The 14667-nt window shown below is 42.0% G+C and overlaps 1 protein-coding gene across 3 annotated transcripts in view; it reads left to right on the top strand.

Annotated features, from left to right (window-relative positions):
* LOC117466292 (polyprenol dehydrogenase) overlaps positions 1-6568 on the top strand; it is a 61837-nt gene extending 55269 nt beyond the window's left edge. For all 3 annotated transcript variants that reach the window (XM_034109455.1, XM_034109457.2, XM_034109454.2), the window contains 4 exons: positions 1028-1129; positions 1433-1640; positions 2090-2297; positions 5845-6568. In XM_034109455.1, the coding sequence (XP_033965346.1) occupies positions 1028-1129; positions 1433-1640; positions 2090-2297; positions 5845-6027 (701 nt within the window). In that variant the 3' untranslated portion in view covers positions 6028-6568. The remainder of the gene's footprint in view (positions 1-1027; positions 1130-1432; positions 1641-2089; positions 2298-5844) is intronic.
* Positions 6569-14667: the final 8099 nt, after the last annotated feature.

The raw sequence follows: 14667 nt of genomic DNA, 5'->3' as shown, positions 1-14667 counted from the left end.
CTGAGGAGTCTCAAACAGGCGTTTGTTAAATCATTTTAAGATTGGCTTTAATCAATGTTTGAAAATGAATTCTTCATATATGATAAATGAGAGGTAACATTTTATTTATGGTATTATTTCCACATATTTCAATCCATTCTTCTTTCTGCCAACGGTGTCGCAGTTTCTCGTCTCTCCCGTTTTTGTGCTTAGTGCGTACGCATGAGTTAGAGTTTGCGTGGAGGACCGCACATTTTCGTCAAGTTAGTATTTTATAAATCACAAACATTGCGTAGAAACTGGCCTACGCCATCTTTTGAGCGTATATCCCTTTTATAAATGAGGCCCCAGAGCTGTACAGAAAGTAAAGACTGAATCAGAAATGTTGGAATTGAATCTTCAAAACACTGCAATCAACTGAGAGAAGATTTAGATTAAGTTAGATTTCTTTACTTTCTCTGACATTGACAAACATGGAGTAAAACTATTAAAACCATTACATGACTGACATGAGCGACAAACAACATTTACAGCAATCCCTTATCATTTATTGGCTAATTAAAGGGGTCATTTCATTGCTGTCATATGGCTCTGCAGGTAATAAAATACCTTGCCTCTTTTTATCGTGCCAAGTAGAGGTCCTCACAAAAAGTATTTGTCAATTCTCTTTAAGTATACTCAGCCTTTACAAAGTCATTTCTCTGCACACAGCATACACTTACACTTAAGCACACTAAATCACTTTCACACTTTGATGATAGCAGCTCCTGTGCCTCGCCGTCTTTACCCGTGTCTTATCACACAGACCTGATAGAACGGTGTGTTGAGCTTTGATGGAGCTCAGGAGGAAGTATTAGGTTTGAAATAATGTGCTGTAGCAACAGAAGCGTAGCGCTGCCAGTATTGTACTTTAAGAACCCACGAGCCTGCTGTAATAGATGATTAAAACACTCTTTGATGTCTTACATCCAAAACTGCTTGAAGAAATAATCTGTTCACAATGGCTCTCATGTGTGTCCCTCTGTGTGTGTATGTGTGTCCAACCCAGTGGAGTTCACCAAACTGGACCTAGCATCTTTGCAGTCTGTCCGTCAATTTGTCCAGAGCTTCAAGGAGCGGGATCTGCCGCTAAACATCCTGGTCAATAATGGTGAGTGATGGAGATGTCATGTTATTTTCCGTGTCTGCTGCATGCTGCATATGCAGTAGTTCATCTAGTATTCATGAGGAAAGTAAAAATCCTCTCACAGCGGTGGAATTAAGAGGGGTTGGCTCATCAATCAGAGCAACCCTTTTATGTCTGATATTTGCCCACAGCCTTCTCATAGAGCTCAATGTCATTGATAACACCTACCATAACTTCCTCTGTGTTAGCAACTGCACGTCATTTATTAGAGACTACTACTGTGCTCTAAAAGCTTGTGTGTGTGTGTGTGTGTGTTTGTGTGTGTAGCGGGGGTCATGCTGCTTCCCGAAGGCCGTACTGAGGATGGATTTGAGCAGCACTTTGGCGTGAACTACCTAGGCCACTTCCTGTTGACCTGGCTGCTCCTGGATACACTGAAGGATTCTGGGAAATGTGGTTACTTCTCACGAGTGGTCAATGTCTGCTCCTCTGCCCACCGCATTGGCGAGATTAGACTAAATGATTTAAATAGCTGGTAAGCTCACAAACACACTTGCCCACATTTTAGCAATCACAACTTTATTAAATGATATAATACAAAGAGGTAATCACAAAAAGGTGATTTTTAAAGAACATTTAAACAATGTGTAAAATTCCAGTTTATTTAAACTGAAATCATATTTTCGTACTTTTTGATAAGACCTGGAAGTTTGGCAACATCTGTCAGATGATCACACAAGATGTCAACAAATCCAAATAAACACAAATATGTGCTTTACCGGAATTAACCCATACTGCACTTATAAAAAGCTGTGTAAAAAAACTCCACTCTTGTCTCAGATGTGTTTAGTCCTGAGGACTCATAGAGTTCTTTATACGTTTCCACTGAGAACCACAGTTTACTAGCATTGTATACTTGTTATATAAAAACTGAGGCACTTTTAATGGTACAGTCTGATCGTGTTTTTGTTTCCTTTCTTTTAGCCAGAGTTATTCAGCCCATGCTGCTTATTGCCACAGTAAGCTGGCCCAGCTGTGGTTTAGTTCCCACCTCCACCAGGAGCTGCAGTGCGGAGGTTTCCCACTGAGTTCCTGTGCTGTGGACCCTGGCATGGTGGACACTGCTCTCTATCGCCACCTGTGGACACCCCTCCGCCTGGCACAGAGCACTATTGCTCGCCTGCTTTTCAGGGTAAAACACTGTCCGTATACTCATCTGCTATTCATACGTGATTTATGTCATTCTACATTTATCAATATCTTTTTTATCCCAGTAAGTTACTCTCCCACAGTACACCGGGTATTTTTCTACTTCACCACTGAGTGATGTCTCTCGCAACCCCAAATACTTCATGGGAGCCTGCCATGGATGTATAGGAGCCTGCCTGCAGACCTCCACTCTCAGGACAGTTCCGGTGCAGACCGCCACTCTCAGGACACCTCCACTGTCAGTACAGGAAGTGACGATTCTGACGCGTTTTTTTCCCCGCCCACCGAAGGACTCGTTTGATGGAAGTTTTCAAATCACAATGGAGACTCATCACTGAGGTGATGAGTCCGCCCACCGTGCACTTTGGGTCGGCCTTGGTCAAGCCCTTTTGACCCCCCCGCTCAAATGACACCATGGAGGAATGTAACGGGAGTTGACAGGGGACTCTGCCCGCCTCACGAGTGCCTATTTTCAGTTTTCCCCGGTTTAATTTTTTTTTTTTTTTTTGGCTATTTCACCGATTTCTACCGGGGACATTGCCCAGTCTCGGGTGCCTGTGTTTTATTTTGTATTTGCGTGCATTTCCTGTTCGGAAAGTGGCGCTGCGGCTGTACTGATAGTAACAACAATACAAGGTGTCCGTATATATATATATATATAGATATATACATATGTATATAATAAGTGTCACGATCCGTCACGATCCGATTTTATTTTGTATTTGCGTGCATTTCCTGTTTGGAAAGTGGTGATTTTATTTTGGAATTCTTAGCGTGCACTTCCTGTCCTGAGAGTGGAGGTGTCCTGAGAGTGGAGGTCTGCACCGGAACTGTCCTGAGAGTGGAGGTCTGCAGGCAGACCCCTCTCAAATACTTTGCCTCTAACTCTTGATTAAGATTCAGTTATTTACTGTAAATGGTTGCTTTAAAATGTATTATCTAAGTGTGTTCAGTCACAATCTGAGAAACATTTGCAAGTTATTTCTTCTGCTGGTGGTAAACGGCACTTCAATATCTTTGCAGTTTTAAAACAAAAATCAAGAGCTTGTAGCCAGAAGCGTTTAAGTGTTCCTTTTTAAAACTGACTGCTCATTCCTCCCTTTATCTTTCAAGTCAAATAACTTAGATCTCTTTACCAAAAGTGTGAAGTGTGAAACTGCGTCACAGTTTAAGTTTGTTCAAGGTGTACCACAGTGACCCAAAACAACAAACTCGGTGCAGACGTTCTTCAGGATGAAACACAGACGCTCATGCATGCGCACATGCATACACGCACAACCTTTCAGAATCACTGAACATGGAAGTGCTAATAAAAACCAAGCCAGGCTGTTCACTGTGTTATATTTTAAAACATTTCTTGCATAGCTTAAAGCGCTGGCCGCAGGATGCCGTTAATGTCCCTGGGATTTAATGAAAGGAGACGTGTGTGCGTGGTCGAGCCAAAAATGGCAATAGTCACAGGCATTTGCCTCCGAGAACAACCTCTGGGTTGGTTCTGCCCCACATACGCAAACACATTAATCAAACAAACTCATGCATGTAATCATTACTCCGCACACAAACACACAAACAGTGATTTTCTCCTGTTACGACACCTTTTAATCCAGAGCCGTTACATTTAGGTACATGCAGAGCCAAAGGCTAGAAGATAGATAGGAAGACAGAAAATAAAGCGCAATGCTCTCATGTATTGTGATGCTCTTAGAAAGTCGATGAAACCAGCAGCACCTATAGGCAGCGAGTTGCAGTCATTATTCGGAGGAAGAAGTCACTAAAGATAGCTAGGAAAATGAAATATCTTTGGCAAGTAAAGCAGTAAAGTCAGATACAATAGATGACTAAGTACACTGAAACCTTATTACTTTGTTTTAATAATGTCCAGGAACAGACAATAGACAGTCACAGGGTGGTTGAGGCAAAGAGGGGTGTCAAGGTGGGGACCCCTCTGTCACCATTAGAGCCTTAATGTCTGTGAAATCGACATTACATCCTCAAGAGTTTCAGCTACTTGTTCCATTGATATCAAATCCAAATCATTTGAACAAGTTAGAGACACAGCTGCCCGCCAACATTTTGATTAACGGTCGACAGGCTCTACCTCCTGAGCCAGAACTTAACCGGCCTCAGAAGTTGGCATCTTGTCAGATATACTTTTTTATCAGTTCATTCAATTCAATTATATTGCCATCAGAAACCAATTGACACCGTTTATTTTTCTGCTGCCTAACCCTATTAAAAATCAATTTCAGCTATGAATAGAGGGTTCTCCCATTCGACATGAAGGCAGGGGTGAGTTAGTAATAGACAGTTGCTATGTCCGCTTAAAGCCTTTAGCTTTGGCACATGAATAGAGACTTTGGGAAATAAAAAAAACATGGATGCTGAATTGATATAGTATAAATCAATTTATCTTCATGAATTAAAAAGGAAACCACGCTCAATACTTATCTCAAACACTTTAAACTTGAAACGTTTACATAAAATGATAAGAACAACTACACATAAACTGGTCTATGAAGAAATGTATACAAAGTAATAGCCCTGTAAGCGAAACCAGACGTATGGTTTAATCAAGAAAAAAACTCCATCTACACAATAACTAGGACAGTGAGTTTTGCAACAATCAGACATAATCAGCAATGAAATGAGTGGCTTGTTGCTATGGAAATAAATGTTTTCTTTACACAAAGAAACTTTCCTTTTCCACGCTTAAAGCTCTCTAAGTGAACAGAGAGCAACATGAATAATGAAGAACAAGTTGTGTTTGTCTGTATCGTTAATTGTACTGAAACATCAAGCCGAGCAAGCAAAATAATAATTCATTTAAAAGAACATTTAATATGTATGTTTTTGAAATACTGTGGAGTACTACAACACACACACACACACACACACACACACACACACACACACACACACACACACACACACACACACACACACACACACACACACACACACACACACACACACACACACACACACACACACACACACACACACACACACACACACACACACACACACACACACACACTGGCATTGGTTTACACACAAAGTATTCTTGTTTACTGTTGATGCTTGCTGGAAGTGATCTCTGCTGATATCTGCTCTGAAACCTGCTCCTGGTCTTACAGCTGACACTGAGATCATTGTTAAAGTGCATCAACATGAATACACACACACACACACACACACACACACACACACACACACACACACACACACACACACACACACACACACACACACACACACACACACACACACACACACACACACACACACACACACACACACACACACACACACTGAGTCTCCTTTACACTGACGCTAACATCCAGTGACATCAGGCATTCACACACAGACTGAGACACGATATTAGTTTTTTGCAGTTATGACTTGATGTTGAACTTGTCATTCTGAAGTCCCTCCTATTCCTTTTGAAGTTTATGCTTTTGGATTTGGATTTTATAATTAAAAACACATTAATGTGTGTGTGTGTGTATGTGTTTGTTTGATGTCCTCAGACTCCCGCAGAAGGCGCCACCACTGTGTTGTTTGCCGCGCTGTCACCGGTCCTGGAGGGGGGAGAATGTGGAGGAGGCTACTGGGCCAATGGACACAGGGAGATGACAACACCCACGTCCTTTGACCCCCAGTTGCAGCTAAGCCTATGGGAAACCAGCATCCAGTTGCTGGGCCTGCAGTAGCAGTGTACAAAAGGACTAACTGGGCTAAACCTGAAAGAAAACATCAGATTGGCTTTAAGACACTCGGGCAAACTTGCCACCATCTCCCTATTTCTCAGTGTTTCCATTCGCACCTCACATCAAGGTGTTCGTAGCGATTTATGTTGACAATCTGACAATCCACCGCTGGACTGTGATTGTTTATTAGTTGAGGAAAATATGTCTTTTTTGATTTAGACGAGCCAAAGAAGGGCTACAGGGAATGAAAGACGTTTTGAGGAGAATAAGAATAGGATTATATCATTATAGTATTCACAGATACTGGGCAGCTGCTCAGATTGGCCTTTAGTCAAGTTTATTTCCTGATCATAAATAGAAAAAACCTGATGTCAGGCCGGAGAAATAATTCAATAGTATCATGTTCAAAAACATACAATGACAGCTGCCTCACTCTGCCTTAATGTCTGGCTTTCAGTAAAGATCTTCATTGTCCCTCAGTGAACTAAATACTGTTTCACAGGCTTCTAAAAACCGAACAAATAAACATCTTAGCAAACATTAAGATGCATTTCGGGCAAATTATTCAATTGAAAAGCTGAATTTTACCATTGTGTACTGGCTCCACACATTCATGCACCACGACAATGAACTGAAATCTGAACCCGCCTTGTGCTGGCAGAGGAACGTGATTAGTTTGCATTCACACATCGCAATGAACATCTCACCATCATTTGGTTTGACTGGAAGCCCTTTGTGTTTGGTTCATTCGCTGCTTTTACAAGTTAATGCTGAGTCATCATGCTAACTGCTGGTAAGTGTATTGTAAGCTGTGTTTTGGGTGAAATCTGCTTTCCTCATGAAGATGCTGGGAAAACGTGATCATGAAAGACATTCCCACTTACTGATCAGGGGATTTAGGAAGACGAAAGAAAGGGATCGGATGTAAAAGTAGGACTACATTTGGAATAATTTCCTGGTGTTCACATTGAATTGATGCAAGGATTTCCAGCATGGTTTGCTTTTTCCTGCACAGAAAGCAAACCGTAATCATGGGGACCAAACAGCACTTCACTCTGTCGCCATTTTCCTTTTGTGCTCTGTGTTAATCGCTTTTACTGTGTGTGTGTGTGTGTGTGTGTGTGTGTGTGTGTGTGTGTGTGTGTGTGTGTGTGTGTGTGTGTGTGTGTGTGTGTGTGTGTGTGTGTGTGTGTGTGTGTGTGTGTGTGTGTGTGTGTGTGTGTGTGTGTGTGTGTGTGTGTGTGTGTGTGTGTGTGTGTGTGTGTGTGTGTGTGTGTGTGTGTGTGTGTGTTCAAATGAGTTAGGACTTAACTCCTGCTCTAGACTCAGTTCATGTTGATGGATAGCACAACAATGGCCATTCCTGGAGGAACTGCGACGGGAAGTGGAGAGGGAGGGAAAGCACTTTTTTTCCCTCCAGTATTCAAGCTATGATTGGTTCCTCATTGCTGGCACTTCCTCATTTGGCGATGCTCCCAGTGCATTGTGGGTTTGAGATTTCCCAGCGGTGAGAGGCAAACTCCATCTGCTGAGCCGGCTTATTTAAACAAGCACATTGCAAACAATCACGTCTGTTGCTCATGCAGGAAAATACTCACACACACACTCGTACACACTGCGCCATAATGCCATCTCCACTGTGATAAACCATTTTAGCCGTGAAGATGAAAAGTTTGATCTGAAATGAACAAGTTTTGGCTACAAATCCTGCCCCAACATGCCATGCCATTACTGCGTGTGTATATTGTTGCTTTGAATACTGCCACTGAGCATCCAGCCATTGTTAATATCTGCCGTATGTGAAGCAATAGTATCACTGTGGAAGCTGATTCAGCCAGTAGCACAGAGACAGGCATTCACACAAGTAAAACAAACCCAAAAGTGTGAACGTGTAAATATAAAAAATACCAGCTTCAAGTTATCCATAATATCAGGAATTAAAAATGTCTTCTGTCTACATGTATATAAAAAATGTTCATTGAAGCAGTGGCTGTTGATGCGTTTCCGAATGGTTAAATTGAAAGCTATATTGTCCCCAATGTAACCCACAGATAGAAACTAATGGTGTGTTCAAGCTCTCCTCGTCAAATCATGTAAAGTTTAGAGCTATGACGTTTAACATCAACATGACGAACAGCAGGTAAACAGTGGACCAGGTTATAAGTGAATGTATCCATGATACTTCCATTTATCTGTGATGACTTGTGATTAACACGTCCATGCTGCAACTAGTGGAGTTCATGCATGCCTTCCATTATTTACAACCTAGTGTTGGTGCAATCCATGTGATATGATGACCAGCGATAGATCACCACACTTAAACGTCTGGTAAATATATCATGATCACATGACTTAATGAGTTGACAAAGATCGCCTGAATGCACCGCTGTGCAGTCGACTAGCACATAAAGAATTATTGCAAACCCCAGAAATATGAAGTTACCATAGAACAAAACTGCAATTTTAAAGACAAGCACATATTGTCTCCCGTAATAGCTTTTGTTGGCGTATCACATTGCAAATGTACAAGTTGGGAGCTACATAAATAAATATGAAAATTCCGATATGACATGAAAGCAGCATAAATCCAGGAAAATACATCACAGTTTAAGATTTTCTTCAATCACATAATAACTTAAATGTTTTCAATCAGGCCAGGTTTCAGTAATTTCACCTAAAAACCATCAGGTTGAAATTGTGAATAATGCATTTTCTAACTGCTCAAAAACAAACAGTGCTTCCTTGTTTGACTGTGTGCTTCCCCGAGGTTTCAGACTAAACAACAGAATAACAAAACGACAAAACAAAGACTTGCTTAAACAAACCCTTCCCTTCACACAAATGAAAACACTACTACTATGCAGTGCTCATTTCAAAAGTGCAAGGCCACAGTCTACAGGCTGTCAAAGAGCTACTGTGTTTCTCACAGTCCAGCCGCTACAGCAGATGTTCTAAAACCTGACTGTCTTTCTTACCTGAGCACAAGGTTTTCCAAAGACGAGGCGAGGGGGATCGTGAGGGTCTGATTTGGGTTTCTTGTTGTAGAAGAGGACTGCTAAATTATCGTTATATACTAACCATGATCCTGAAGCGTTCTACACAGTCAACTTTCTGAACTTGAATTGAGAATATAGAAAAAGAGCAAAAAGGCTCAAGTAACTGTCTATGATATTGTCTGTGTGTGATTTACTCTATTTCGAAGCTGCTGGATGTTGATCAGTGGGGCTATATGTAGACTGAAAATGTTCTAATTGCCATTTTACTGTCTGACCTGGGATTACATTTATATTAAATGTTTCAGTCCCAAGATCTGCAAATGCTAAATGTGTATGTATAGAAAGAAAGACATAATATAAAGATGTATACAGGGGGAAACCTGATGGACTGAGTCATTATACTGGTACTAGTCCTAGTTATTAAAAAAAACCATGCTGACATTTATCTATCCTTTCACCTTTATCGCCATATCCCCTTATAACATGTTCTCCTTTGGTGCTATAGTGCAACCTTTTCACCAGAGTCCCTACGGGCTGCATATAGAGGAGTCCAGCGTAAACACTCAGTCCATCTAACCCCCTGAGGATGTATGAAATGTGCAAGATGTTTGATTTTTTATTATTATTTTGTTGTTGTTGAAATACACATCTTATTGCTTTTGCTGTGCCTAAAAAGAAAATCTCCCTCATAAATGTGTAACCGTGAAATGTACATGTAGAAATGAGCTTGTAGGATCTGTGATTATCGTCTTGTCCTGTGTATTGCCGTATTCTCTTTTTGGAGTGATGGGTTTGTGTGTGTGTTTTTGTGCATACTGTACGTGCGTGAGTGAGTGTGTAAGTGTGAATGTTTGTACAGTATGTGTGTGTCTAGATAAGGGAGTTCATGTTTTTTGTCAATGGTTGTGACATTCCAGCAGCAGCAGCAGCAGCCACCTTTTCTATTATCCAAAGCCTCTCAATAAACATATCATTGTGCCACTCTTGCTCTCTGTCCTTTACTCTGAGAGAGAGAGAAGCTGTCAGACTGATGACACGCAGCGTGAGACAGCCAGCCTCCAGCGCAGTCTGATCTTCACAGATATTCTCAGATCAGCCCTGGAAACGTTCTCACACATTTACTTACCGGGTCACAATGCAGTGTGTCCTATATTACATATAACATATTGTGCAGTCAAGTTTTCAACACCAGTACTGGCAAAATCAATTTGTGTTCAGCTGTCAATTTGTTATTTTACCATCTGTTGTCAATAACAGTGAACTTTAAAGACTTAAACGTCCTTTTTGTAGATGATTCCAGCTGCCACATCAGTTAATCTTCATTAGCCAACAAATACATTCAACTTAATGTGCATGACAAAAGTAATTTAATGTGAAATGTATCTTAAAGTGGCACTATTATGCTTTTTTGGGATTACTTTCCTGTAGTGTGTAATATAGTTTCTTGTGCATGTAAATGGTCTGCAAAGGCTAAAATCCCCCAAAATCCCCTCCAACGCCTCGATTTGACTCTTTTGTTTACTTCTATGACATAGTGACATGACTGTGAAACCCTTGCGCTTCTATTGGCAAGCGCTCCTACACATTCTTTGTGATAGGCTAAGGGGCGGTACTTCTCTAAGCAATTGACCAATAACAACAGAGCCGACAAGTTAACCAATCAGAGCAGACTGTGCTCTCGTTTCAGACAGAGGGTGAAAAGAGGTGCTGAATTACAGGCAGTATGAGAAAAATAAAGCATGTAAACATGTCACGGTACAAAATGAGCATAATAGGGCCCCTTTAATATTTTTGAAGCAGTTATTTAATTTTTCATTTCCTTATCGCAAGCACATATCTTTTTAAATTAAAGCATGATTTAACGTTTTCTTTTCCATTGCAATTGTGCAATGTTCTGAAGGAGCTGAAGAAGGTGTTCTTGTTTTCATGCATGGTGCTTATAAGAGAGAAGTGTTTAACATGCCTGCTCAGACTTCAACTGAGGATCATATTTCGGAAAGGAAAATGAAAAGCCAAACAAAGAATCCCTCTCCTTTGCTCCCCACTAAATATATTCATAAACCTTGGACCCAGACAGTGCACAAAATGAATCAGACATCTCTTTTTCCTGCATACCTGAAAATAGAGTTTATATTACAGGAGGCAGAGAAGAGTTGCTTTCATGTACTCTAAAAGAAAAGTACCATTGACGTACTTCATTAGGCAGCAGAGCCAACATGACACACAAATCAGCAAGAATCACTGCAGACAATCAAATAGCTGGAAAAATGTAAGGTGCATTTGAATGGCAGGCGAGCAGAAGAACATCATGTAAATGTCAACTTGTTAGGATGAGTTTCTGACACAATGAGGAGAATGAGTGGACGTCTCTTCTGCTCTTTGTAACACAATGACATGCAATATGATGTGTCTGCTCTAGACTGACTGCCGTGTGAGCTCATCCGGGCAGAAAACAGCGAGAGGGGAAAGAAAGAGCAACTGAAATGACAAAATACTCACCCTCATTCATGTCCTGGTAATTGATGCTCATATAGGGACAGATTATCCTTTATAACAATGAGTACAATCTGCAAGGCATTATAACATTATAAATGGCTCCTTATTCATCCAGTAAGTGGCAGCTCTTCCTCCATAACTTCCTTATGGGAGATTTAAGGAAGTTATTGCATGCTCACTCATAAACCAGGAAGGGCTAATAAGCATTCATTTATCTAATGACTGAGAAGACATTATTTAGAGCCTTATTCAAGAGAGGCCTGGTTGTACACTGTGATCATTTTTCAACCTGCAATATGTACGTCTCATAGTCCATTCACGACCGTGCACGTCTCAATAGCCTGCATGGCTTCTTCACATCTCAGTTGTCATATTGTGTCACTTACTGAATTGGGGCAAAAGGACACCAAATTCCTCTCATTACATCTGTTTCTATGTCTCCAAAATGATTGCCTGTGTAAATGATCCAAATGTCAAATGTCATGTTTCAATTAAAATGGCGGAGTAGGCTACTGTCAACCACTAAAAGTTAGCATTTCTTATCTAAACTGACTTAAAAGATGTATCACAACTTACTCCAGCACTTTACTCAAGCACAATTTTACACACGGGTTCTTTACTTAAGTATTTCAACGTTATGATCTCAACTACATTAATTTGACAGCAGCTGTAGTAACTTTTCAAATTAAAGGTCCCATGTCATGTTTTTCCGGTTATTACCCGTCCCCTTGTGTGTTATGTAGCTTTTTATGCATGTAAACGGTTTGCAAAGTCACAAACCCTCAAAGTACACCCTGTAGCGAGTACGACTCTAACACAGAAAAGACCTGTCTATGCTGCCCCAGAACGCCTCGTTGGAGATTTTTCTTTTTCCATTTTTTCTTCTTCCTGGTCACAGTGACGTAACGATGACCAAATGGACCAATCCGTGGAGCTCCTCACACACACACACACACTCACTCACTCACTCACTCACTCAGCCTTGTCTTTTCTCAGCCGCGCTACTCCGCTGAGTTTCGCCGGCACACACACACACACACACACACACACACACACACACACACACACACACACACACACACACACACACACACACACACACACACACACACACACACACACACACACACACACACACACACACACAATTATCTTTTCTCAGGCTGTGATTGTGTGGTGAACTGTGTGGCAAACAGCCTGGCTGTGTGCTCAGGCTGAGTTTCGTGGTGTCTCGCTGTCTCCCAGACCCTACGCAGCAACCAGGAAACGACAACAGTAATACAGCTCACACTGTCCGCTCCTCGAGCCCCGCAACGTCCCGCCAACATGGCACCCAGACCCCACGCAGCATTCTCATCTGTTTGTCATTATTGGTGTCATTTTCTGGTTGCTAACAAACGCCATTGTAACACATAAACACTGATGTTCTGCTGTAACGGTGGTGGACTCATCAGAACTAGTGTTAATTTCGTCAGCTATTCTTTTATTTAGTTTTAGTCTTAGTCCTGTGTTAAATTTCCTTTTTAGTTTTTGTCATATTTAGTCACCTTCATCCTGTTTTTATTTAGTCAATTAAAAGTCTGAGCATTTTAGTCTTATTTTAGTCAAAGAAAACAGTAACTATTTTAGACAAGATTTAGTCGACTAAAAGCTGGATCATCCAGGCGTGCTTTGAGGAGCTGAATTCTCAGTGAGGTTTCAGTTAGCTGAATCTGGCACAGCTGTATTTGTTCTTCGGCCAGACGGATCTGCATCTCTGCCCTCTCCGTTTCACGGCTCAGCAGAGTCTCGTAGGCATCATCCCTCTGCTCTGGTTTTCTGGTGCGCTTGAATTTTATCTTTAGAGGTGGCTCTTGCACTGTGTCATCAGGCCTGGCTGAAGGTCCAGCTTCTGGATCCACATGGGTCAGGAGGACCTCATATTCAATGGTGTGTGTCACATCAGGTGCATTGACGACCTGAAATGAAAGTTTATCAATATACTTTATACCCCTTAATAAGATGATCACAAGCATGCAAGCTCCTGGAAAATTGTAGTACTAGGATGCTATATAACACATATAGCCATTGTAGTACTATGAAAATAACAATTATACAAGTTAATAATTGTAGTTCTCAGTCATAACACTCCGTTCGATGTCTCACTATGGGATGCGCCTCATCGCGGAGCAAACAGAAGCATCAATCTCATTACGCCAATCCTGATTGGCTGGTGATCTTGACGTCAGCGTCAGGGGAAATCACCCCCTATAAGTAGCTTGCGCCACAACGCATGCGTCATTCAAACAACTCTTCTCGCTTCAGAGCACATCTCACAGTAGCCGGGCAAGCTTCACTGTCCACAGACTGAACCCAAATACCCATTTCGGTCGACGGGCGCTAGCCGGCTAATCCTTCTGCTTCGCAGGAAGACGGTAGTACTAACGCCGTTAGTACTTAAAAATCGACCTCGCCCTTCTCTACGAGAAAGTAAGGTAGGTCCGATTTTTTCTTCTCCGACGGCTAGCGAGACAAGCTAGCCTGTCGGAACAGGACCCCCACATGTCCATGGACCCGCCGGCCGGCAGTTAGGACACGGGGGCGTCCGCCACAGAGAGCGAACCCCTCTCCGTGTCGGTCTGGGGCTCATTATCAGCGATGGCCTCAGAACCGGAATCCCGCGCCCTGGCAGGCCGGGACCCGGTGACGACAAGACACGCGGGAACGGATTCCCGCGCTTTACCAAGCTGGGGCTCCCGGTTAGACCTCACCATGGTCTCACCCGCGGAGGATGTCTTCGAGTTGGATTACGAGGAGGACGATGAGGAGGACGCCCTGGCGTTCCTCCTGTCCGAATCAGATGACCAAGAAGCAGTGGCGTAGCCAGGAATTAGTGTGTGGGTGGGCCTGGAGAAATGTAGGTGGGCCAGGGGGAGACATATTAAGCGTGGGGTCTGAGCTGAAACTTCATTAATGATTTTTTAATGCACTAATAGAACATAAGCATAAATTAGCAGTGAAAACAAAAAACATAGGCACGGCGGCCTCAGAATGTGTGTAAAACTGACATCCACATAGGGATGGGTATCGTTAAGGCTTTAACGGTACTACTACTTTTATCGATAGCGCTTACGCTTATGCTCCAGGTTCAGTACCAACCACATCATAAAGT

The sequence above is a fragment of the Pseudochaenichthys georgianus genome, chromosome 21, assembly GCF_902827115.2.
Source record: "Pseudochaenichthys georgianus chromosome 21, fPseGeo1.2, whole genome shotgun sequence".
Classification (NCBI taxonomy): Eukaryota; Metazoa; Chordata; class Actinopteri; order Perciformes; family Channichthyidae; genus Pseudochaenichthys; species Pseudochaenichthys georgianus.
This window is presented reverse-complemented; position numbering and strand designations above follow the sequence as displayed.